Raw genomic sequence first — 24,722 nt, forward strand, 5'->3', positions numbered from 1 at the left:
TTTTATGTTTAATCAGACCAAAATCACAAAGCGCACAGTGAAAGGAGCTGGCGATCTCGCTGGGAAGTTGGAGGTGCGCCGCCTGTCGCCTGCTGCTCCTCATCTAACAGCTCGCTGTCACTCCTTCTTCTTTCACTGCTTCCTGCAGTATTTCAAACTGACCCTCTGTCCAAAAATTTCTTTTTAGACGCGTTTTTGATCAACAACAGCAGTAAGTGTTTATTTCAGTGCATTTCCTGTGAATAGTGCTTGCTCATGGGGGAATTGTTGGTTTCTTTGTAGATAAAAGAGCTTGGTCTGTACCAGCTCTATATGGAAAGTGTCCTGAGACAACTTCTGTTGTGATTTGGCGCTATACAAATAAAACTGAATTGAATTGAATTGAATAGTGAAGTGCTTTTAATGTGAAGCTGCAGCAGGAAATGCTCGGTTTGCATTCGCAGTAACTTAATACAGCATTTTTTTCTGGAAATGTCCCCACAGACACTCAGGTGTAATACTGCAGATATATAAATATGTAATATTTTCATGAGTGGGCTTCAGGCTCAATCACCATCGTGTTCACTCATTCAGCGATAGGGACTCAACAGATGTTTATTTCAATGAAAATCTTTGAGATTGTGTCGTTAATGTCTCCTGAATGTCAGCGTCTGAACCTGACTCCCTCCAGTCTCCTCCTCATGTCGCTGCTTTGTTTGGCCGAGCAGCTGAAACCAGATCTGAGCCGACTTGGTCTCCTACCTTGTAAAACTTGGCTCCGCTTTCATTCTGAAACAGAGTCAGACTCTTGCTGTCCAGCCTCCAGTAATGTCTCTTCCTCTGGAGAGACAGAAAAAAATGATCAGGCGACATTGACTGCATTTGACAGTTACGAGTTCAGATTTTACAAACAAAAACACACGGCCAGTTTATTGAATATGATGCAAGCATGTATAAAGTATCTAAAAGTATCTCCACAAGCTGCGACATCAAAGCACCACTTGCATATTATTACATCAAAAATAATAATTCAATAATACAACGCTGACTTTTGAAACTTTAAAAAAGATTTTCACGCCATCAAACCCGTTTTTGATGCTGCTTATGGTCTGCATCAGTTCATTAAATATTAATTTTGGTTGTTATTGGCCGAGTCCGACGCTCCCACCCTGGTTTCAAACAGCAGGGATGTTGATCTCTTCTCACCAGGTTGTCGCGGCTCGTGTAGTGGACCATCCAGCCCTCTTTAACCACCGTGGAGCTTTTCCTCTTCGTGTGTTTGATGGACTGAACCACGCGCATCAGAGGGATGTTACTGCTGGTGGACGGGCTGAACGCACAAACACAGACAGTTGGGAAATGCAAGAACTTAAATGATCAAGAAAACAATCATGTTACTGACTAAAATGGACAATAAAGTTTATTCTGCCTGTTCACACAAACTATCCTCAATACAAACTGCCCATCTTCCACAATTTTGATGGTGCCTCTTTTGTTGATTTCTATTACAAAATAACAATTTAAAATGAAAAAATAATAATAAAAACAATATCCACAATGCAATGCAAAAAAAATATTGTTTAGCATTCAGCTAAAATGCTAAGCTATTGTTAATAGAGGTAAAGTTAGTGAACTGACTCACTAATGTGCATTTCCTGTAATATTTCTCTAAAATGAGCTAGCGTTAGCCACCATTAGCGAGCAGGTAAAGGTGTGGCAGTAAAAACTCTGATTCTATTGACCTGAGTGACGCCGTTTTTGTTTTTTGTTTTTTTTCATTTCATTTGTAAAAGAAAAAAAGTCACCTGATGGCTCGGAGCGTCTCGTCATCCTTCTCGCCATCCGTGCAGGGACCCTCGATGAAGAAGAGCTTGTCGTCGGCGGTGGACAGCTCGTCCTGCTCGTCCATGCTGTGACCGCAGTCGCTGTTGACGTCGCAGCTGTCCACCTCCATCGTGGCCTCGGAGTCCAGATTGGGACTTGCTGGTTCTGCAGTGGCACAAAGTGAAGAGGTCTCAGGACTCATCCAGTGACACACATACAACATACATGATGGTGAGGATGAAAGGTGTGCAGGCGTGTTGGACAAACTCACCTCCATTAAAGTCGACCTCGCCCAGACAGTCTCGAGGTATTTTGGCTGCACACCTCTTGTGACAGTTAAATTTACAATCTGAAGCAGATGAGATAGACCGAAAAAAATGTTTAAATGACATAACGTGGAGAAAAAGGTGGTAATGTTAGGTGGATCGTGTGCGTCGTCACCTTTGCACTGCATCCCCTGGCGGAAGAGGCCCTTCAGCAGACGTTTGCAGTACTGGCAGATGGTGGGACGGGTGTAGGTGTGGACGGAGAAGGTGTGAGGGACCTTGACCCGACCCAGGACCATCTTCTCCATCCAGATGGGACGACCGCTCAGCAGAGAGTTACGCTTGCCCGCACCCAGGAGGGGGCGCTGCTTCGACCAGGAGGGAGGGAGAAGAAGACAAACAGGAGGGGAAACAGTAAGGAGTCTATTTTGGACACTGAGCGGGACATTCTGCAGTAAAATAATAAAACTGTCTGTTAAAAGTTTTATCACGCAGACAACAGTGAATGCACATCTCAACGTGACAGAAACTCTGAGACATCTATTCCAAATCAATCAATAAGCACAAATGTGTAAGTCCCTGACAGAGAGTATGCAGTCATCTGCATACAGTGACACAGCTAGTACACATAATCATTATATTAGGCTACATATTACTAAAGATAAATCTGTTTACTTTGTGTAATTACATCTCGTTTTTGTCATAATTTGATGATACATACTGACATAACTGAGTGGCTCAGTGAGAGATATTAAGCTAGGATTCAGTGAGTTGACGGTGTTGAAAGATTATCAGCAGTATGTTTGGATGAACAACGTTTTCTGCAGGGTTCACCAAATTAAATTTAACACTTTCTATGAGATTTGTAAACAACTGAATAGCATTGTTAGTGTCACACCTGTCAAAGAAAGATGGAAAGCCAGTGGGGATAAAAAGGCCTACAATTTATTGACATTTATATCCTATTTTTGTCAATACCTCCCAGCTGTATCTAAAATTAATTTCCAGTAAATAAGCTAACCGGTTAACGTGACCTGAACTCAAGTTATTGGCAGAAAATTGATGATTAAATTGGTGATTAAATGGATGATTTAAGTTGAAGTTTTTACTAAAATGAACACTTTCTCCTTGTGAGTAGATGAGCATTGTAGCTACTGTAGCTAACAGCAGTGACAGTGTTTGATAAACCACATCCACACTTCTGGTTTGTGAGTGCGAAACGTCTCCTGATGGCCTGATTACATGCAAAACGTTTTATAACTGACATTACAGATCACAAGATTTTGTAATTTTAGGACAAGATCTGCAGACATCTTATGTCTCTTCTTTCAAGTTTTCTGCCCCTCCAACTTTAAAGCCACTGAAGGGAGCAGTCAGGGTTCAGGAGGTTCAGCTGAGCAGAACTGTTCCCTCGTCCTGAAAGCAGAGCACCGATGAGCTTTCTATCCACCAGAACAATGACTGTCCTTGTACAACGCTCAGCTTATAGACCGCAGTCCCGGCAAGATCGGGAAACATGTGACACAACGGGGCTGAATTAGCACAGAAGGGTTTGATAATCCACCTCCTTACATTTATCAGGCCTGTACAAACCCTGTGACGTCCACTCGAAGTCCAAATCTACAGAGCTTCTGACGTGAGAGATGAAATAATGAGTTCAGATATAAAAACATACTGTTGTGAAATGGGTCAGCTGACCCTTTGAAAGCTCTGCAGAGCATTGTGTGTGTGTGTGTGTGTGTGTGTGTGTGTGTGTGTGTGTGTGTGTGTGTGTGTGTGTGTGTGTGTGTGTGTGTGTGTGTGTGTGAACTGTATTGTTCCTGTGATATTTAAACAGCAGCTAAGAGCAGATGTTCCATTAACACAAACACAAGATGTGATTTCTGTTTATAACAAGGCTTCGTTAACAAACAGTGTGTGTGTGTGTGTGTGTGTGTGTGTGTGTGTGTGTGTGTGTGTGTGTGTGTGTGTGTGTGTGTGTGTGTGTGAGTGGATAACAGCATGATGGAGCTGATAAAAGTTTGTTCCAGTGAGTGTGAAGCCTGACTGTGACTCATTTTGTTAGCTGGTTTGAATGGGATGGAAAATCCAGTGGTTCGCCTCGAGGCATCAGAGTGTGTGTGTGTGTGTGTGTGTGTGTGTGTGTGTGTGTGTGTGTGTGTGTGTGTGTAACAGAGAGAGGGGGAAACTACTGGAAATGGCTCGCTGGTTGCACAATGTAGATCTGCAAGCATGGAAAGTGTGTTTTCATTCACGTCATTAGGAATAAATCAAACCGCTCGTCCACTAATCAGGAGGTCGGTGGTTCGATCCCTATCCCCTTTATTGTGTGTGTCGAAGTGTCCTTGGGCGAGGCGCTGCGCCATCGGTGTGCATGCATGTGCAACGGTTGTTGCTGATGAGCAGGTGGCATCTCGCGGTAGCGTCGGCCGCCAGCGTGTGAACGTGTGTGTGAATGCTGGCTTTCATTGGTCGGTAAGATGAGTAAAGCACTCTATAAATGCCGTCCAGGCAGCCCAGTCCTCTTAACAACTCATCAACACCCACTAAATGTTAGAGCAGATCTAAATCAGAGGGCGGATACGACCATTATTTTTCACTCTTGCTAACATTGCGAGATTAGCGGAATAAGTGCTATACATCTAAATGTCCAGTAGATGGTAGTAAAGTCACAAAACAGCGTAGATATTCGATGACTTCATATCACAGTCTACATTCACGGGTACCAGTAATCCTCCACCAGTAAGCTGCTCAAACTCATGAACCGGTGCAACTGTAACGAAGCTTTTTGCTCAAATTAAGCAGATTAAATACACACATTTGCTAAACTACTGAAAGATTTGTTTAAGATTCTCTGAGTGCCCCTCGAGTTCAGTTTAATTCATATTCTTTTCCATCTATTCTCTGAACTGGTAAACCCGCTCAGGGTTTCCCATCCAGGCCGTCCCAGCATGCAGTGGGCGAGAGGCCAGGTACACTGTGACACACATATAGACAGAGTTTCCAGTTCAGTCGAGCTGCACATGTTTGGACTGTGGGAGGAAACCGGAGCACCCAGAGGAAACCCAGACAAAGGCCTAACATGCAAACTCCATACGGAAAAGTCAGACTCAAACTCAGGTCCCTGCTGTAAATCAACATGTGATCAGCACTGAACACAAAAGTGTCCTAATAATCATTTATGGGAAACTGTCAAGTATGGAGAGCTTCATACGTCTGTATTTACTCAAAGGTTTCCTGATTTTAATCTTAACCTTGCTGAGTTCAGACCGGCTCCTCTGTAGGTCCAGAATAAAGCACATTCTGGATCAACTGTGAAACTGATTGACTGATGTGAAAATCTCAGGTGATGGCAGTAAACCTACCTCCTCCTGCGGTGTCGGGGTGAACTCAGTGGAAGGAGGACGAGCGATGGACATGACGGAGCCCGGCAGGGAGACATTGGACAGACGTCTCTTCCTGACCCCGCTGCAGTTGTTGGGGATCTTGAACGCACACCGTTTGTGGTAGTTCAGTCCACATCCTGAAGAGCAGAAAATAATGGTTGTTCAGTCCCACCGTCCGGCGGCTCCGTCAGTACAAACTCACGCTGTTGTGATGTTGATTTAGCATGTTAGCACGCTAACACACTGCCACGCAGATGAACACACACGCAGCTCTTTGCAGCTGCAGTGTGAATTCACGCGCTTCCTCCAATTGACCTGCAAGTGAGAAGCGTCTCTGGAAGACTTGACACATGATATAACCCCATTAAGGGCTGTGCACGGTAAAGAAGTGAAATAAAATGGTTTATTCATGCACAGACTCCAGGAGCGCAGGATGTGGCCTCAGGTTAGGGAAGCTGTTTACCAAATTAGATGCTTAGAATATTGTTTTACACCAATGACGAATGTCTTCTTCTTCCATTGAGGTTTTCTTGTCCTTCACTCCCTTCAGTCAGAGCGAGCGGGCAGATTCTTCTATCAAACTTTGCTTTTTAACCGTTAAACCCACACGACAGGTTATATAAGCGGAAGCCGTATTTCTGCGCTGACAGCCGCCCGCCTGCTCAGAACATCAAGCGTCTCTTTTCTCTGCTTGGCAACACTACAGTTAAGATTCGCTCTGAGGTTTCCCAGAGCCGAGATCAGGACTTAAAAGATGTGAAAAATAGTCGCAGGAAGTCACCGAGTCAATGAAGACATCCTGCTGTACAGTCGCTGCAGCTTTCAGGCCTGAAAACCGGTGTGTGAAATCTGCCTGTGCATGTGCTGGACGTGCGCCCGGGCCTCGATTCAGAGCCGATGATTGGTCGGTTCAGGACGTGGCAGAATCAAAGCTGAGGCTGACCCCTGAGGGGCCGCTACGCACAGGCTCCTGGGATATAAAACCCCATCAAATGTACCAAAACAATAATGACATCACGCTGAATTTGTCTGAACTTTCTGTCCCTCGGCAGGCTGGAGGTCAGAACAGGCAGGTTTTACACGTTTAGATCAATCCTCAGTTATTCATCACCATCACGAGGAGACAGGCAGACAGCTTCCTATTCGTCTCTGTTATCCTCATTAAAATTTGCCTTACATCACCACAGAAACACTGGCAGCGCACATCGCTTCCTCTCATAAAGTTTAATTGAGAGGAAGCTTGTCTGAATTGTTTTAAATACCCAGATATCCTGACAATCCTTTTCTGAGATCGCTATCTGATCTTCCTGACACCTGTGTGCACATTTCTGGATTTCTGTAGCTGCTGCAGAGCCTTCAGGTGGAGGGTTTAAATACTTAGCAATGACCGTCATCGTCTCACCGGAACCACCAGGAACTCCATGTCTGTCCGTTATTTCCCTCCAGCTCCTCTCGCCTCTGTGTGTTCATGAGCTGCAGTCATGACACCATGAGATCCGTGTGAGCTCTTTGCTTAAGTTTTAAACTTGGACGGACGTGTCTCTTGATCTGACTGCCTTTATAAGCAACTGCGGTGCGTGTTAATGTGAAGAAATGCAGCATTAAGGGCATTAACTTGCTAATGTTAGCATTTAGCTCAAAGTCCAGCTTTGCAGGAAGAGCAGCAACGCAGAGCTGAGATGTCCTCAAATGGCCACCGTATTAGTGGAAATGAAACCTTTCTTGTGCAGCATTAAACTGATGGAAAACTCTGCACATGCGACCGCAGTCTACTCACAAAACCAGACTTCATGTCAAGTCAAGCCCACATCTATGATTTGATGTCAGATGTCTCCAACACTTCAGTTTGAGTAACGTCTGTGCGTTCAGGACGTGTCTGCAGGTGTAAACCACAGCAGCACAGTCGCCCCCCTCCGGCCTCGTTAACACATTCTCACCTTCACATTTGAGGCCCTGTCTGACGAGCCCCCACAGCATCTCCCCGCAGTCGTCGCAGAAGGCCGGCGCCTTGTAGGAGTGAACGTACAGCGTGTGAGGGCGGATCTGGAAGTCCTCGGCCGTGGCGAGAGCTGCAATGAACAAATGAAGAGAAGTCAAACAACAAGCGTTTCCCATCCGTCAACTGGTGTGGATGAAAGAGGAGGAGACGCCGTCACTGCAGCCTTGAAGTTTAATACTTATTGTCACTTCTTTTATTATCGCTTCAGTTTGAATGGGGATGATTTCAGCTTTGGTTGGAGAATATCCAATCAGGTTTTGTTGCTGCTGATCTATTTAAAAATGCCTTGCTCAGCTTCGCCTGTGCCTCCAATCCTGCAAATCAGCTCGAACTCAACTCAAGTTCTTTAATCTTGAGTTTCTGCTGATTCTGAACCCAATCTGGGGCACAAAAGCTAGTCCAGCCCAGGCCAATGCTAACAGGCTGATGTTAGCATTCAGCTCTGTGGATATCATGTTTTCCATGTTAGTTTAGCATGTTAGCAGCTAATATTAGCTAATTAGCATGAAACACAAAGTGCAGCTGAGGCTGACGGGATTAGCGTTGCAGGTGTAGTTTTTTAACTCAAAGGTGCACAACAGGGAGAGTCAGGGGATCATGACAGTCTTTAGGATAAATCGTCTGGGGACCGTGAACGTCTGCACCAAACTGAATGGAAATGAATCTGACAGTTGAGATATTTCAGTCTGGACCGAAGAGCCGGACCCACCCACAGACCGGCGCCGCCTTCCCTCCAGCCGCCCGAGCCCTCTGCTACACATGAAAAACACCGCCCGGCTCGCTGCGCTTCAATAATTCATCAAGGTTTCTTATCGAGCCTGTTGACCCTTCAGTGAAGAAGAGATGATCTTAACAGCCACATTAGTTTGTGTACTGTTCAAAGAATGACTGCTCTGCTTCCACTCTTCAGTTCAAGCGTCCGTGAAATTTGAATTTTGCCTGCGTTCAGCTCGTTCTGTATCTATGAATCTGCTGCTCTGCACTCTACAATCAGGCTGAGGGATGAAAGCTAATACTTGTTTTCTTCAGGCGCGAGCTGTAACACACCTCCACTGCTGTGCTTACAGAGGCAGATACACTAATAGAGACATAAACTAGGTTTGCTCTGCAGGCTTTTGCAGCAGCAGCAGCAGCAGCAGCAGGAGAAGGAGGAGGAGGACGAGGACGAGGAGGAGGAGGGGTAGCAGGAGGAGGAGGAAGTGGTCGTAGGTTTGAGCCCGATGCGGTTCAGGCTGCCACTTTGTTTTCTTCCTCCCGTGTAATTTAAACCTGCCGCTGCTCTGGGTGTTCAGCTGTGAAGGTGTCAGCTTCAGTTTTTACAACCCAACCTGTCGACACGGCTCAGGAAATGACAATCCTACACACAATATTATGGTTAGAGCGCACAGGGCGACCCACGGCGGCGCCGCAGCGGAGGAAACGAGATCTGAGGCGACCCCACCGCTCTCGCTCAGAGGGGGATTAACAGGAGAGCCGGGAGAGGAGAGCAAGCTGGGAGCAAACAAACGATGAGGAAGAAATACATGAGGTGCTTTAACCTGAATCTGTGTTGGAAATACAGATATTGTATGTATCAGTTTATTTATGCATTACACATTACAGTTATAACGTCGTGCTTCTGCAGCAATGTGACCTCCATCATTGCTCCTACTGCAGTTGGAGCTCAGATGCTGGCTGGATTCTTGATATCAGGAGCGAGAAGAAGGAAGTGAACTGGAGTGATTCACAGGATGCACGCTGACTCACGGATCAATAAAAAAACATGGAAATTAAATCTTTTATGACTGATCGATGGTAAAAATAAGAGTTTCATACCAGAGAGCACCACCTCGACCAGGTCGCCTTCATGGATCTCCTCCGCCGAGGTCAGACGCTGCAGGATGTTGTCTGAGTTCAGGTCATGGCGGAAGAGCAGGATCTTGTCGTACATCCCGAAAAATCCACATTCAGGGAACTGAGAAGGTGCAGAAGGACAAAGACGGGGTCAGGGACTCATGTGGACTCATCTGGACTGCTGAAGTCAGCTGGTATGATGTCTGTGACTGACGGCCCGTGTCTGTCTGTGGTTAATAAATACTGCACAACACTCGAGCGTTTCATGAACAGTGAGATGTTCAGTCTGAAAACTTGAGATGCTCCAAGATCCTGAAGAAGAAAGATGCGAAATGCTCGATCAAAAAATACTGTGGCTGTGGTAAAACGTCCACGGAGACTCATCCTCTGGGACGTTATTAACTGAATGACTGTATGTTCACGTCGGCCACAAAGCACAAACTGACCACTGCTGTCCCATAAAATGATCAGTTCGCTTGAGTTCTTAATTAAAAAGTTAAAGTCTTATGCCCTTAGTTAAAAAAATAAAAGCATGAACACAGACACACACACACTGCACCTCTAATGAAATGTCCTGAGGACGCCGAGCGGCTCGTCCTCATAACATTTCCACATGACCTCATCGCTCGTGTCGGCGCAGCCTGTCCCTTCAGCTAACCATTACTTAACCTTTCATAAGAGGAACACATGATCGTGATGAAACACGTTCGGTGGGAAACTACCAGCGGTCAAACTCTGCTGGAATTATTCTTGCTGCGGCTGCTGAATCAGTTTCTACTGCAGGCAACCGACCGCCGTTCACAGCGAGCTTTAAAACACAAATCCGATTTTCTGGTTAAAAAGCCAAAACACAAAGTTTCCCAGCAGCGACTTCCTCTTTATAAAAGAACCTTCAAAACCATGTCGGTTCATGTCTGGGTCACTGTCCGTGTCAGACGTCACGTCCTAGCTGTCACTTTTTACCCAACATTTGCCGTGCAAATCACTATGAAAACACGCACTCACAAAGCACACGCCAGTGATGGATGAGAGGCATTAATTTCTGTATATTATTCTTGTTTGAAGTCAATGAGCAGCTCTTGAGTCGAGTCATCCATCACAGTTAACACCAAACCTGTATTTATTCCTGACAATGTTACACTGTCGTTAGTGTTAACGCAGCTGTAGATGAGAAGTGATTTCAAAAGTCTGCACTGATTGTCTCTGAATGACCTGAATATCTGTATAACACCATCGTGGTTTGCTAACTGGCCGGCAGTGATGTGAAGTTAAGTTTAACGGGGCTGAAACATTCGAAATCATTGGTTTGGTCTTTTTAGGATGTGGCTCATTTGTTCCTGTGTGTTCATGAGAGTGATTCAGCTTTCCTGGGTACTACCTCATTTTTAAATGCATCAGAAATTTTAGGCTTTTGAGGTTTTTTTCAGAATTAAAGCCTCAGCTGAAACCATCTGGAGCCTGATGAAGTGTCACTGTGAAGACAAAAATGTGTGAGAAAGGACCATATCTCATACAACTTTAATTAAAATGACTAAATTTTAGCTAAAACTTTTTTGGCAAAGACTAAAAAGTCTCCATAAATAAGCCAAAATGAACACTGTGTGTGCTGTTCGGTGTGGGCTGGATTTGGGGTTCAGCAGGCTCTGCAGCCTGCAAACAGGCAGGTGAAGCAGCTTCCTGCCCTGAGCTGCACTCTGAGTGAGCAGGATGTTAGCAGGATGTTAGCAGGATGTTAGCAGGATGTTAGCAGGATGTTAGCAGTATGCAGGTAGCACGCAGCACGAATCCTGCAGCGCACACCGACAGCAGGAAGCCAGGTGACGAGGCGGAAGCCGCGTGCATCATTAGGTGTACCACACACAAAATGTCCATCATGAATTACGGCTGAGGTCCTGTCACTGACACCCACAGTCATTAGCCATGTGGCTACACACCACCACTCCAGCAAATAGACAGTGACAGACGGAAACACGGAGAACAGTCTGAGCCAAAGAAAAGCGGGAACTGTAGGCAATTTGTGTTGCTTTGTGGTCACTTCGCATTTCTTTCTAGTTGTTTTGCATCTTTAGTCATTTTTATTCAGCTTTGTGTTCATTTTGCATCTCTTTGTGGTCGTTTTCTGTCTCTTTGTAGTTGTTTTGTGGCTCTTAATGGTCGTTTTGCATCTCTTTGTGGTCGTTTCACACCTCTTGGTGGTTGTTTTGTGTCTCTTTCTGGTTGTCTTGTGTGTCTTTGTGGTTGTTGTGTATCTTTGTAGTCATTTTGCGTGGTTGTTCTGCATTTATTCCTCTTTTCCTCTCTTTTCTTGCCTATTTCAGTTTTCTAAACAGCTACAGAAAATGCACGGGACGAACACTTGCCTGTGAAACCATGACAAAGCAGGAAGCTGGATAAAAAAAAAATCCACCATGAGGACGGGGCGAGGTCTGAACCAGAAGTGAGAACTCTCCTGTTCAGCTGCCATGACGACGCATTTGGCCTCCGTCCAATCACGTTACAGCCTGTCGTCAGCTGCTGCATTCTCTGAGGTGAGCAGAGAAATGCACTAAGAGTTCTGTTAATGGACAAGAGTGTGTGTTTAATACACACTGATCCCCTCTTAATGGTTAATCCTCCATTAACCAGGCTTAACCTCCACACACCAACACACACAATCCCTTTCACATTCTCTCACTCGTCTCTGATTCCCTCACCAAACCGAATCCACATTTCTGACGACTCCACGGTCTTGTTCTGGTCAGCAGGGTCACAGAGGCCAAAACCTCCAGGCCCTGCCGTGACCTTTGATCCCAACACAAGAGCCGGAGCAGGAGGCCGAGAGAGTCTCTGTTTTTACCGAGCCGGAGGTATATCCATCACCTCTTAATCTGTGCAGCACTCATGCCATTATCAGAGAGACTAAGAGTTCATGGATCCCAATAATCCTGGTTCTAAAAGGGAGGACAGCATCCTCAACATCCAGTCCACAAACACACACAGAAAGAGCACAACTGCTGGTGAACTTCACGTTAAACCGTAATTTATACTTCCTGAATTCCTCACAAATTCTGCTTTGTGACGTGATGTAAAGGAGGGAAAGATCAGGGTGGTATGAAAAGAGCTCGCAAAAGTGTCGTCCATTTATTTCACTGCAGACGGACAAACAGCAGCTTATCGTTTCATTTTTTTCTCACACAGCATTTTATAAAAACACTTGAACCATCAGCGATCATAAGAGCAGCACCAGATTAAACCGCCGGTCCCTTCCACTGCAGAAAGCTAAGAGCCTTTCAGCTCCAATAAAACTCTTCAACTGTTTCGCTGTACACGTGCAATTAGCCTGGAGGGACAACGCTAAAAGGGACTGATGGGAAACATGAAGGTAAACAGCAGCGCGCCTGTTTTCCCAGCATCCGCTCGCGCTGTCACCTCGCCGAGGAAACAACAGGAAGCAGCGCTGAGTGGGTCAAGGTTGTCAGTGTGTGAGTGCGTGGGAGCTTCGTTCATCCACTCGTTAGAGGCTGAAAAATGAAAAAGCACACCGACCTGTCAGCGCGTGAGGTTTTTTAATCAGCGCCGAACACGAAGGACAGCGGAGGCCGACGGGAGGGTCGTTAGCTCTGCGGGTATTTGGTCGTAAATCACAGTGTCGGACAAACACGAGTTATTCAAATGAGTCCCGCTGAGACATTTCCGTCTGGACAGAGGGAAGACGCACAAACCATGTCGGTGTCTCTCTCTACCTGCTGACCTCCAGCATCACTATCAGGATGACACACACACACACACACACACACACACACACACACACACACACACACACACTGATGGTGCTTTATACTCTACGTGTGTTACTGTTACCACAGCATACAGTGTTTCCTCCTCAGATACCTGTGTGTGTGTGTGTGTGTGTGTGTGTGTGTGTGTGTGTGTGTGTGTGTGTGTGTGTGTGTGTGTGTGTCTTGAAGTGGCCTCACTGTTTCCTCTGAATTCGTACAGCAGAACACGACCACACAGAGAAAATCATCTCGACTCCACTGAGACTCACTGGTAAAACCAGGCGATGCTCTCAGAGCTACAGAGACACTACGGCCTGTTCGGAAGCGGGAAAGCGCTTTCCATTGGATGAACCGTCTGTCTGTAAAGGTCTAACGCAGGTTAACTTCAGCCAATCAGATCAACCAGCTTACAGCCGTCAGTGTCGCTCTTTGTTCTCCCAACACTGAAATATGTTCCCGTTCAGGCGAGGTGGATTCTCGGCTCGCGTGATCTTGAGTGATATCGTGGGATCTCGTGATCTCAGGAACTTGCCTCGCAAGGTAGATCTCCATTACAACAGCATTGTACCTGTCAGCTGAACCAGAACTGAGGGCAAAACAGGGAACTAAAAGTGAAAACAGACGCGCTGCGTGAAACCACAGAGGAAGAACATGAACTACTCTGCAATCTGCAGCTGAATGAAGACACATCCACCCTGTTTGGCTCCGCCTCTTTCCATCTGAGGCGCCCAGCAGGTGAGACGCTAACAAACACCAGCGTTACATCGACTTTAATCAACAACATCCTGTTTCTACACAACGTTTGGGAAAGAAAAAGCTTAAAGGCACAATGAGGGGTCATGTTTGTTGGCTTGTAGTCTTCTTCTTCTTCGTCCCTGCTGTTGCCGACAAACATGCACACAAGCCGTCTGTTGTTTATGTAGGAAGTGACGACCTCTCGCGCTCACTGTGAGCTCAGAGGTCACATGGTCAACCCCAAGAGGACAGGATCAACAGCACATAATGCTCCTTTAAAGCCCCGCCCACAGCAGACAGGACTGACGTCACCTCAACCGCCAATCTGGATGCAAATCCAATGTGTCAGATATCCTGGTTAGATTCAAACCGTTAAATGGGGCAAAGTGAATATTAAACCTGGACTTATTTCCTGTTCCTGGGCACATGGCATCAGTGAGACTAACCCACTTCCTGGTTCTTATCAGAGCAGCAGGTACAGTCGGAGCAGGTGAAGGAGGGTCAGGAGCTGAATGCATCAGGTCGGACGTAAAAAGGCCAGAAATGATGTTTAATTATTCTTTCTAAAAACTACACAGGATTTTCCTGTAACAGCCTCTAGTGGACATTAGAGGAACTGCAGCTTGAAGCTGGTTAAGATTTATGCATTTACTCGTTTAGCCAAAATGTTATCGCGGACAGTTTAATGAATGAGAAGACAGAACTTAAAGAGACGCTGTAACAGGATTTTGGGTTTAGCTTCAGACAGCAGCTGTGTGGGATGTTCAGGATCAGAAATCAACCGGAAACTTGGTGCTTTTCTGATGATTTTTTTTGTCTAATGAGACGACAAATGGAGGTTGAAAAGTTAAGCGGGGATTTTAAAAAGGTAAGAGACAGAAAATGAGAGTCAGACGCTGTTAATGGTTGTTAATTCAACGTCTGAGATAAAAGAAAATACACGTTGGGATTAAACCTCCTCACTTAACGTTTAATCACACATAAAAGGCCACATTAAATAAGACAAATCCAACAACATCTGCGGCACTTTCACTCAGTGCAGGTACGATTAACAGCAATCATTTTCTTATATTCATATTTTTGTCATCATTGTCGTTAACATAATGCAGTTTCACACACTCACTGGTTGGAGCCGTGGTTTAAATCACCATCTTGCTAACATGTTAGCATGCTAAGGTTAGCATTTAGCTCAAGGCACCACTGTGCCTTAGTGCGCCATGACATGGCACCTCTTGAGGCCTGCTATTGGCCGATGCGGCGACTGACTGAGGTCGTTTTGGGTTGACATGATTGCAGTTCATCTTTTACAACAGCGAGCAGGCTGTCAATGTGCACAGCACGAGGAACCACAGCTGGACTCCCACTTCAATTAAGATTTTTTCTTAAGGTCTAAACACACCAACTCCAAAGAGAAAGACAGAAGCCCGTTCAGTGTACGTCCTTGTAACTGCAGCAGGATGTCAGGTACGTGATAAAAGCTGCTTTCAGCCAAAATCCTGAAGTCTCTATAAAATTCACATCCAGGCTGAAAAACGTGCTTTCATGTTTTTCCTCTTTATACTGTCTTTACTTTCATCTCAGCCTAAACTGAACAGGCTGATTATTTTTTTTTATTTCCACTTGACAAAAGCAAAATTTGACTCTGGTGTCAAACGCGAGTTCAGTCACTGGGCTAACATCACGAGTTAAGCAATAAATACAAGTTTTAAGATATAAAAATGAGGAAATATAAGCCGTCAGTGTGAATCCTCCTCATCATTCTCGTTTTCCATCCATCAGCGGTGCCTGTAAAAGTTCTGCCGGCAGATCGAGCGTCCAAACAACACCAGCATCTCTCTCCATCTCTGCTCCTCCACCTGAACCACCACCTGGCCTTGGTAACCATGGAAACCAGCAGAGCGAGGGACTCATCACCGGGACGACAGAGAGATGCTGTATTCATGTGTTTGCACTTTCATATCGTTCATGTTCGTATTGTTTGTTTTACTAATCTCACAATTGTTCATTTTTAGACCTTCACGTATCTTCAAAGGTCTTTTTTAATCTGACAGGAAACGGTTGTAAAAGTCAGTGTTCATGACATCCAATCAGGACAGCCACCTGCTCTTCTTCACTGATTCATCCCCGAAACGAAAATGAACCACGACGGGTTCAGGAGCACTGAAACACGAACGTCAAGTTCAGTTTGTCCGACTGCTCGCTGCTTTCTGAAAAACACAGCAGCAAGACGTCGAGATGAGGACAAATCATGAGCGTGAATGAAGTGAGCTGAAGGAATCTCTAAACATCAACATTATTTCATTGGATCATAAAATGTTTTAGGTTCTTAAAATTCTGAATCACATGAACAAACTGTTTGTAGGTTTGTTCAATAATGTCCATATATTGGAATTTCTATTTTCAATCAACATTTTCTGCTGCACATTTTTTCTGTGTCCATTCATCGTTTAAACCTGCATTTCTGCACAGCTGCAGATAAACTTCAGGCTGAACTAACATTATTAAAATCACACTGAGTCCAGTAGTGACGAGGAGGATTGTTTACAACATTGTGAAGTCCAAAATGATTGAAAAAGGCTGATGTATTATAGGTTTAGGTCACGTTTCTAAAATCCTCCACATGTTTTCATCCCACTGAATATCAACGGGCCGGTCCATTAGTAATCCAACAGTACTTCACATTTATGGTTTTGGCTCTAACACTGTTATAGTTAAACAATCAGAAAAACCAAAAAAAAGATCATATCATGTTTGTGCATTCGCTCGGCGCTCCATCAAGACGTCAGTGACGACAGACGGAGCTCCTGTTGAGGTTTTCAGGCGAAGCTTTGAACGGAACAGAAATGGCGTTGGGTGCAGCCCCGTGCAGAACAATCTGTGAGTTCATCAGTTCCACTTTCACACAACAGGTCTGAGGCCAGCCTGAAGAGCTATCACACAGTGCAGGATGGGGCTGTGTGTGTGTGTGTGTGTGTGTGTGTGTGTGTGTGTGTGTGCGTGTGTGTGTGTACAGTGGGGGTACTCAGAGTGGCGACCTACAGGGGAGGGGAACTTCCCTACTTCCTAACCGCACCCCTTCCAGCCCCAACCCCTCCCCCCCCCCCCCCCCCCCCCCACACACACACAGTTGAAGCAGTGTGTGTGTCAGAGGTGACGTAGCGGCAGTAAATCAGACCTGAAGCTTGCCTCCGCCCACAGCTCGCAGCTCCGTGATGTGGACACAAAAGCAGGAAAAAAAAGTTCTGGTGATGATGTCACATCGCGGGAATCTCGTTCCACCACGTCGCCCCATCGAAGGTTCCTGGTGGGCAGTTAACAAAACTAGCAAGTAGCTGTTGTGTCCACGCACTCTGCAATATGTCCAAACACTGGGACGGTTCCAAATAACGTCTCAGGAAGGGAGACGTGAGGCACAGTCTCTGGACAGACCAGTAAGGACAGTAACTGCGCTCTGTGGGACTTTAACGCTTCCACTCCGCCATGTTTTCACAGTGAGGTGCATTAAGTTCATCTTCATGCAAAATCTCCAAACATTTTCTGGTTCCAGCTTCTCAAATGTGAGAATTGGCTGTTTTTTCTGTCCTACCTTTGTGAAATGAAGATATTAGTTTTGGACGGACAAAACTTTGGCCTTCAGGAAACTCTCATGACCACGAGGTGTTGTGTCCACACAAAGTTCAGCTATAAGCAAATAATTTAAAGATGTTTAAAAATGGTCAAGTGTAAATGAAAAAGCTAATATTTCCAACCTTACCCTAACTGGTGGACACGACATGTCTCCTATGTCACTCAGTTTGTGCACAGGGTGCTTCAGCAACAGTAGAAATGTGTCCACCAGTGGAGGTTTGGAGACACCGCTTCCACCGTGGGAGCTCTCCTTTAATGTGCATTTCCACCCTGTCGTCCACCCTGCCTGCACCGCCGCCCGGCTACACAGCGAGCGACTGGCCGAGCTGCATGGACTCTTTTCTGCACGTCTGTATTGTTTTTCACTCTTTCGCTGACATCGGACACGTCATTATCACGGATGAGTCCACCTCCTCCTGCACGCAGTAACACATTAATCACTCTGCACAGTGAGGCCCGAGCACACACCTGCAGGAACAGGAAGAAAAACACATTCTGACTTCCTCTAAAGTGCATCTTCATCTGAATATTAAGAGCAACTGTTGCATGAAAAGCATCCGCTGAGCGTGGAGACACCTTCGTCATGATTGACAGGTGTCTCAGCCCAGGCTCATCTCAGCCTGCCGGGTTCATCCGTCACACACCTTCATCGCACACCGTGAGATCAGTCAGCAGCCCTGAGAAACCAAGTGACCACCCTGCTGCTGCTCCTCCACCACGACGCACAGCTGTGAAACAGGAAGTGAAGAGCGCTGACACAGCAACACCAACCAGGAAGTGACATTCCCTGTGAACAGACTTTTCCTCAGCCAGTGAAAGTATGTGACAACAAAGCTGCACGAAGACACTGAGATCAGGCAGTCTGTCCAACAGACCTCCACAACCACAACCTGTCAATCAACTCGTCAGCCAATCAATTACTGAAAGGCTGGAAAAGAAAAGCAGCGACAGTGGAAGTTAGTGGAAGAAGTTCACATGAGAGCATCAGTGGGGTTTCCTCTCTCCGTCACCGAGCGCCACAAGACAGGTGAACCTGTGCAAGTGTGTGTGTGTGTGTGTGTGTGTGTGTGTGTGTGTGTGTGTGTGTGCGGAGGGCTGAGAAATGCATGCTGTGCAGCAAAGGCAGGTGGTGCGTTCAGGGCGAGCAGTAAAACCACTAGATGGTGAGAGATAAAGTGGAGCTGAGAACAGATGCCTGAGCTACACGTGAAGCAGCGTCGCCTCGAGTGCAGAGTTTAAAACTTCAACACAAAACTAGAAGAAAAAACAAGACCCCGTCCCTCTTCTGGTACCAGCTTTAAACACGTGGTATCAACAAAGTATTGAAGTATTTATACTTTGACAACCTTCATGTGAAGCGTGAGAATCAGCTGGTTTACCGAAACTCTGCGTCCAATCCAAAATCAACAGGACTGTGAATGTTGGTCAGCGTGAATCAGGACAAAACCACCAAGCAAACAGTGACGGAGGCCCATCGTGTTTACTGAAGAAGGAAGGGGACACTAGCGGAGACAAAGTGGGACATTTTCTCGTAGCTAAAGCTCGCTGTCAGAGGAGCATTTTAAGCTGCTCGTTAATTTGAATTCACAGTTTTTTTTACTCTGGTGAACTCTGACAAACAAATTTGCAGAATTCACCAGCAGCACGCCGTCAGTGCTGACATCTGAGGAAACTGAGAGTCCAAAATGGAGGAAGTTACTTCAGCTTGAGCTTTGTCGCGCCATCAGTTTCTACTATTAAGCGCTCCACAAATGAAACACGGTTTGCAGACAGTTAAGAGGCAATCGTACGAACACAGAATCTCAGACAGCTGATTGTTAGCAAAGACGTTTTTCCTCCTTCAGTAACTCTAACGTAAACAGCTCAGCACACAGAAAGATGCTCTGCGGCTAACTAGCAATAGCACGTTCCTGGCTAGCTGGTGTGTTAGCAGTTAGCTCACCAGCTGCTGTAGTTCACCGACAAACCCTGCAAGCGGTCACTTTGTCACCACAACCAAACGTTGAAGACACATGCATGGATTTCACTGAGACACCATGTGGTGGTGTGTCCGGTAACGATGCACGGATCGGCTCAAGAACCATCCACCCGCCACCCACCTGGCGGGTGGATGGCAGACCCGGACCCACGTGGACGTTTCACTGCACCTCTACCGTCAGCGCATCACTTGCGCCCGGGTACAGAGCTGAAGAAGAAACCTGGATCTCACAGCTTCAAGAGTCTCACGAATACCAGACCACGAGTTACCTCCTCCAATCAGAGATCAGAAACCTAAATAAAGTCTGCAAACTGTACCTTCTGATCCACGATGGAGCAGACGAGCTCCCTGACGGCAGACAGCGAGTGGTCTCCGTGGTCGAGGGTGACCGTCTCCCTGGTGAGTCCGATCTGAAGCAGGAAGGAGACGCCGTGGATGGAGCCCCGGGAGTTCGTGCGGCTGGGGGCCGTCTGGCTGCCGTTTGACAGCCGGCTGCAGAGCGTGGCAGGCGGGCTGGGGGACGGCGACGGGGTGGGCGGGGCCGCGTGGTGAGGGAGGGCGGAAAACGACCGCGGGGAGGCCGGCGGCGGCGGCGAGCTGTTGTCGGCCGACATTGACTGCTATCTGTGATGTCGTCCAGGCGGGATGAAGGCGTCGCAGGTGAACAACATCCAAGAAATGAGTCAGACTGCTCAGGTTTGTTCGTCAGCCGAGCGTTTTCTGTCGTGTTTGACTCGACTCACGTTTCTCACCACTAAAATCCTGTCGGAAAGGTTTCCTCTCACTGCCGGGCATCTCTGAGGTCGAAACACGCCAAAGGAATCGATGAAGCCGAGGCTCGGGATGCTGGGAGCTTACAGCTCGGTTCAGTCCTCAGGCCTCCTGCTGGGTGACGCCGTGGACCAACAAACTGTGCAGATCTGTGCTTTCTGATGTCACCAGACGCATCTGTCAGGAATCAGAGACGAGACATCGAAGAATTATTCAACAGTTTCTCTCTCCACATCTGGAACATCAGACGATTAGAACACTATCACACACAATGAAGTCTTCACCTACACAAAAGGTCACTGCGACACGCTGCGAAGGGTCAAAGTCATCAAACACACTTAACATCAAAGTATCACTCAGCCCTGCTTCTATTTAAAACACATTGGTGTTGAATGGTGAAGAAATCTGTGATGAAAATGCTCATTTCTAGAATTATGAACAACAAACTTTAACTGAATGAAAACCTCGTCCTGTGGCAGTGACCACCGTCTCTGCAACACCGTCATTACCCTGATGAATGATTTAGCGTATTAGAAACAGTGTGTGTGGCTGTGATAACATGCAGGTGGAGGGCTACATACGTACTCATAGAAGTGGAGTCACATCCAGTAACCACTGGTTTCCTCTCTATAACTCTGCTAACATGTGGAGGGTAACATTAGCAGTAACGCACGCCAGTTTCTTTGTCGTTGGCTGCAACTGTACTTTTAAACTTTGGATTTTCTGCCAAATAAATGCTGTTAGGATGCCAAATCTTATCCGTAAGTCTGAGAATGAATCACATTACATTTACTAATTACACAAGTTGGCCTATAGCTGTTTGGGGCCAAAAACTTTTTTTTTCTTTATTCTTAAGTTAAGTTGTAAAACTGTGATATAATACCATCACCCTAAAAATAATAATAAAATAATCTGCAAGACCCACATCACATTGTAGCACAGTATCATTTCAAATAGCCCCAAAAACCACACAGAGTTCACACATCTGTTCACACATCTGCTGAGGAAACTACAACTCTTAACATTATGGATACTACCAAACAACAGATGAATGAACACATCTTATCACATTTCTTAGACTAATTTAAACCTGTATGGACTGAAGAAGAGCCATGTTATATTATTATACATTAAACAGGTTACAGCTGATCATGTCTGGATTTACACATGACTTTTGCACTGTAATACATATCGCGGGAAATGTAGGATTTTACCTCAATAGCACACATTAAGATCAATTTGACTCATTATGATGATCATAAATGAGACTTTTACTCTGTTGAAGGCACGTAAGTCTCACCTGAGTTTGCCAGAGACACAACAAAAGCAACAACAAAATATAATAACAACAACAATAATAATAATGGTGCACATCTGTGTCTTATCTCACATCTGGATACCTTAGTGACTGCATGAAGTTTGAGCATAAAGCAACAGGCTGACATTCACTCCGCGGAGGAGACAAGTTAGAGGCATCATTACCTCCGAGCGCAGGGCGGCTTTTCCGCTTCCATCGGCGGAGAAAACGAGAAGAAAACTCCCGTTAAACTCCCATCCAGCGGCCGCTCGGACTGCTCAACGGCTGGATTCAACGAGCACAGTCCCCGGTGGTCCGCTGCACTCGGTCCACCGGACCTGGAGGGAGAAATAATGCCGGAAGATAAACCCGTTTTTCTCGTCTTGTCTCTGCTCAAAGTTCCCAGACGAGCGGCGCTGCAGCCGTGCAGCTCGAGCTTCATGCGGATCTGATTATCAGCGCGATTAACAGAAACAAAGTGCGCTCCGCACCGGGGAGGAGGAGCGAGGAGGAGGGCTCACTCTGACGGCATTTCGAGGGACCGGAAAACTGGAGTCTCTGTAAACACATACAACAAGCTAACGCTAGCTGCAGAGAAACATGGCATCCCCTGTTGACCTGACCAGGAATATTTTTGGCTACTGTCAAAATAAGAAATATATAAAATACTATATAACAAAAAAGATCTCAGCTCAAGCTCGAAATTTGACGTATACAATTAAATATTACTTTTAGCTAGCTATCAGAAGGTTACATTCAAGCTAACGAAAAAGCTAACGATCTTTTTTTTTATGTTACTTCAAAATATTAACTGTTTTTAAACACAAAGGTCTTAGTAATTTCACTTCTACTGAGTGAGTACAGAAACGAACTCAAACTGGCATTAATCAGCGACAGACTGGGGGAACTTTTCTGCTAAATCGTTGCTTCATGTTTCTGCCCGCTTTAATCCTCAGAGTGATCCATCTGTCCAGCTATAGACAATCACTGCATGGTCGTTTCAGTTGGATGTCATCAGATAAATCTGCAGCGCCATCTTCTGATGGAAATACTCCATTACCCAAAGTGCATTTCAGGTGACCGCTTGAAAATAACTGAAGATACGGCAAAATATAAATTAACAGTACAGTATGTTACGTTCTCCGACTTAAATATATTATTTAACTTAAATACAGTGCCTGTTAATGACTAGTATAATAATGGGGTGTACTGAAAAGTATAATAATACAGTTTTAAATTCCCCTAAAATAGTGTGTGTGTGTGTGTGTGTGTGTGTGTGTGTGTGTGTGTGTGTGTGTGTGTGTGTGTGTGTGTGTGTGTGTGTGTGTGTGTGTAATGCAGCATACTCTTGGATAACTGTACAAAAAAAACAAAACAACAGATCTCATCGCTTGAGTAATGTTTCAATTAAAGGGAAAAACACAGACAGCTGTTTCATTTCAAGGTCTATTTTCTTCAGTAAAATCTGAGTTTTTATGTTCAAAGTGCTTTCAGACTCTCCTTAACGCCGCAGTAACTCCACCAGGCCTTTTCCTAAGCCGCTGTGTGTATAATAGCACATATTGCTTCAGTCTCAGGCACCTTTATCTGCATCTATTGTGCAGAGCAGCGCTCAGCAGGGTAAATAATGAGGCTCGGTTACCACGGCTCAACCCTCCTCCAACAGGAATCCTGAGGCGGAGAGATTGGCTGTTAATGTTTTCAGAGCAACAACGACAAGAAAGCGTCTCACATACAGGAGCACAATGAAAACTGAGGGTCAAAGGTCATATGAGGGAAGGAGAACGTGAGAGAAATTAAACTTATGAACTGATAAATGTAAGAACAACCAGAGACAGAACAAACCCTCTGTAAATGGAGAGCATTAATTATAATTTTTTCTGGTCTTTTATTCATGAAGGCTCTAGTGATTAAAAGATTTTTATTCCCTCAGTGTGCAGTTTACATGGTTATTATTATGAAAAGATCCATTCAGTGCATCCATAGCTGTTAATATTACCCCATTATTATCTCATTTTTCTGCCAATTAAGTGTACTTTATTGTAAAGTTAATTTCTGACTTTCCTCCCTCTTTTTTGATATCAATATAGGTTTAATTGCAAGTTCCTGTGTCATTGGCATTTTCATTAAATAAATAGAAAGAAACGATCCAAACATTTATATATTTATTGGCTTCTTCACGTCTCCATGGGCCTGTTTTTACCGATCTGTGTCAAAGGAGGGCGATGTTTCTCCACAAATCTGCAGTAGATTCACGTTGACTCAAAGCAAAAGGTCCAGGATTAGCAAATCATTTAATCTGTCCCACTGAATTGAGCCTGCCAGCATTCAGTGCTGATTGGTTGGTATATTATGACAAGAGCTTCTCAGACCAAACATGCGTGTTTTTGTTGTTAGCTGCATGGGTGTGACTGGAGTTGATAAAATACTGTTGATCTGACCCTTTTTTCAACATATTCGCACATTGACACCCACAGATAAAACTACAAGACCAAAAGTTTTACTTTCTACAACATGTTCACTGAAGTTCCTCCTTTTTTATCATTCATATGTATCTTCCATTTCCCACTAAAATTAAAATTAAATGGAGCCTTCATCACTCTGAAGCCCCGCCCAAATCACTATTTTATAATGCTGCATTCAAGTACTGTGGGACATAATACAATCGTTTTGGAAATGCTGCTTTTAAAAGCTCAATGTGAACATGGTTGCATGATGCTGCGTTTTGATAAAAGAAATCCTCCACTCTTAACGCCACTGTGTAGTTTTAACTGGTTCTGCTTTTTCCGCGTACCATTTTAGATTCTCGTCGTCGTTTGTAATGTTTTCAACTTCTTTTTCACATTAATAACCATACTCCGCTCGGACAGTCATCACCATGCTCTTTATTTACTTCGCTCCCACTCCCATACAAGTCACGTACTCTCTGACCTCATTACGCATACACAACGTGTGTTGCCAGATACTACAACATGTCATCGCCAACTGCTTAGCACTTAAGCGCAAAGAGCAGCAGGTTTCTCGTGGCGCATCTGCATCTTCGCATCGTGCACCGCAGCCGAAAGGCATTGGTTTAATCAGGGCAGAAGCCGGTGTTAACACTGTCACTTTTGACCGCGAGGCGCCAGATGAATGCTTCTAACCATTAATTTTTGAAGGCCAAGTTAAAGTCTGTTGGTTGAACTACAAAAGCTACAGTTACGGTATCACCAACATCAATTTTAAACTTCATAAAATTCTAATGTCCCATCGTTCCAACAGTACATGAA

General features: G+C 45.3%; 1 protein-coding gene across 1 annotated transcript in view; it reads right to left on the reverse strand.

Moving 5' to 3' along the window:
- The window catches only part of LOC139347990 (serine/threonine-protein kinase D3-like), a 30,955-nt gene extending 9,074 nt beyond the window's left edge, over nt 1–21,881 (reverse strand). The window contains exons 1-10 of the mRNA XM_070987906.1: nt 21,639–21,881; nt 19,703–20,333; nt 9,270–9,408; nt 7,393–7,524; nt 5,435–5,592; nt 2,245–2,437; nt 2,075–2,152; nt 1,785–1,968; nt 1,186–1,309; nt 742–819 (exon numbers count right to left, since the gene is read on the reverse strand). Coding sequence (XP_070844007.1) covers nt 742–819; nt 1,186–1,309; nt 1,785–1,968; nt 2,075–2,152; nt 2,245–2,437; nt 5,435–5,592; nt 7,393–7,524; nt 9,270–9,408; nt 19,703–19,999 — 1,383 coding nt within the window. The 5' untranslated portion in view covers nt 20,000–20,333; nt 21,639–21,881. The remainder of the gene's footprint in view (nt 1–741; nt 820–1,185; nt 1,310–1,784; nt 1,969–2,074; nt 2,153–2,244; nt 2,438–5,434; nt 5,593–7,392; nt 7,525–9,269; nt 9,409–19,702; nt 20,334–21,638) is intronic.
- Between the last annotated feature and the right edge of the window lie 2,841 nt (nt 21,882–24,722).

Source organism: Chaetodon trifascialis, chromosome 19 (genome assembly GCF_039877785.1).
Source record: "Chaetodon trifascialis isolate fChaTrf1 chromosome 19, fChaTrf1.hap1, whole genome shotgun sequence".
Lineage (NCBI taxonomy): Eukaryota > Metazoa > Chordata > Actinopteri > Chaetodontiformes > Chaetodontidae > Chaetodon > Chaetodon trifascialis.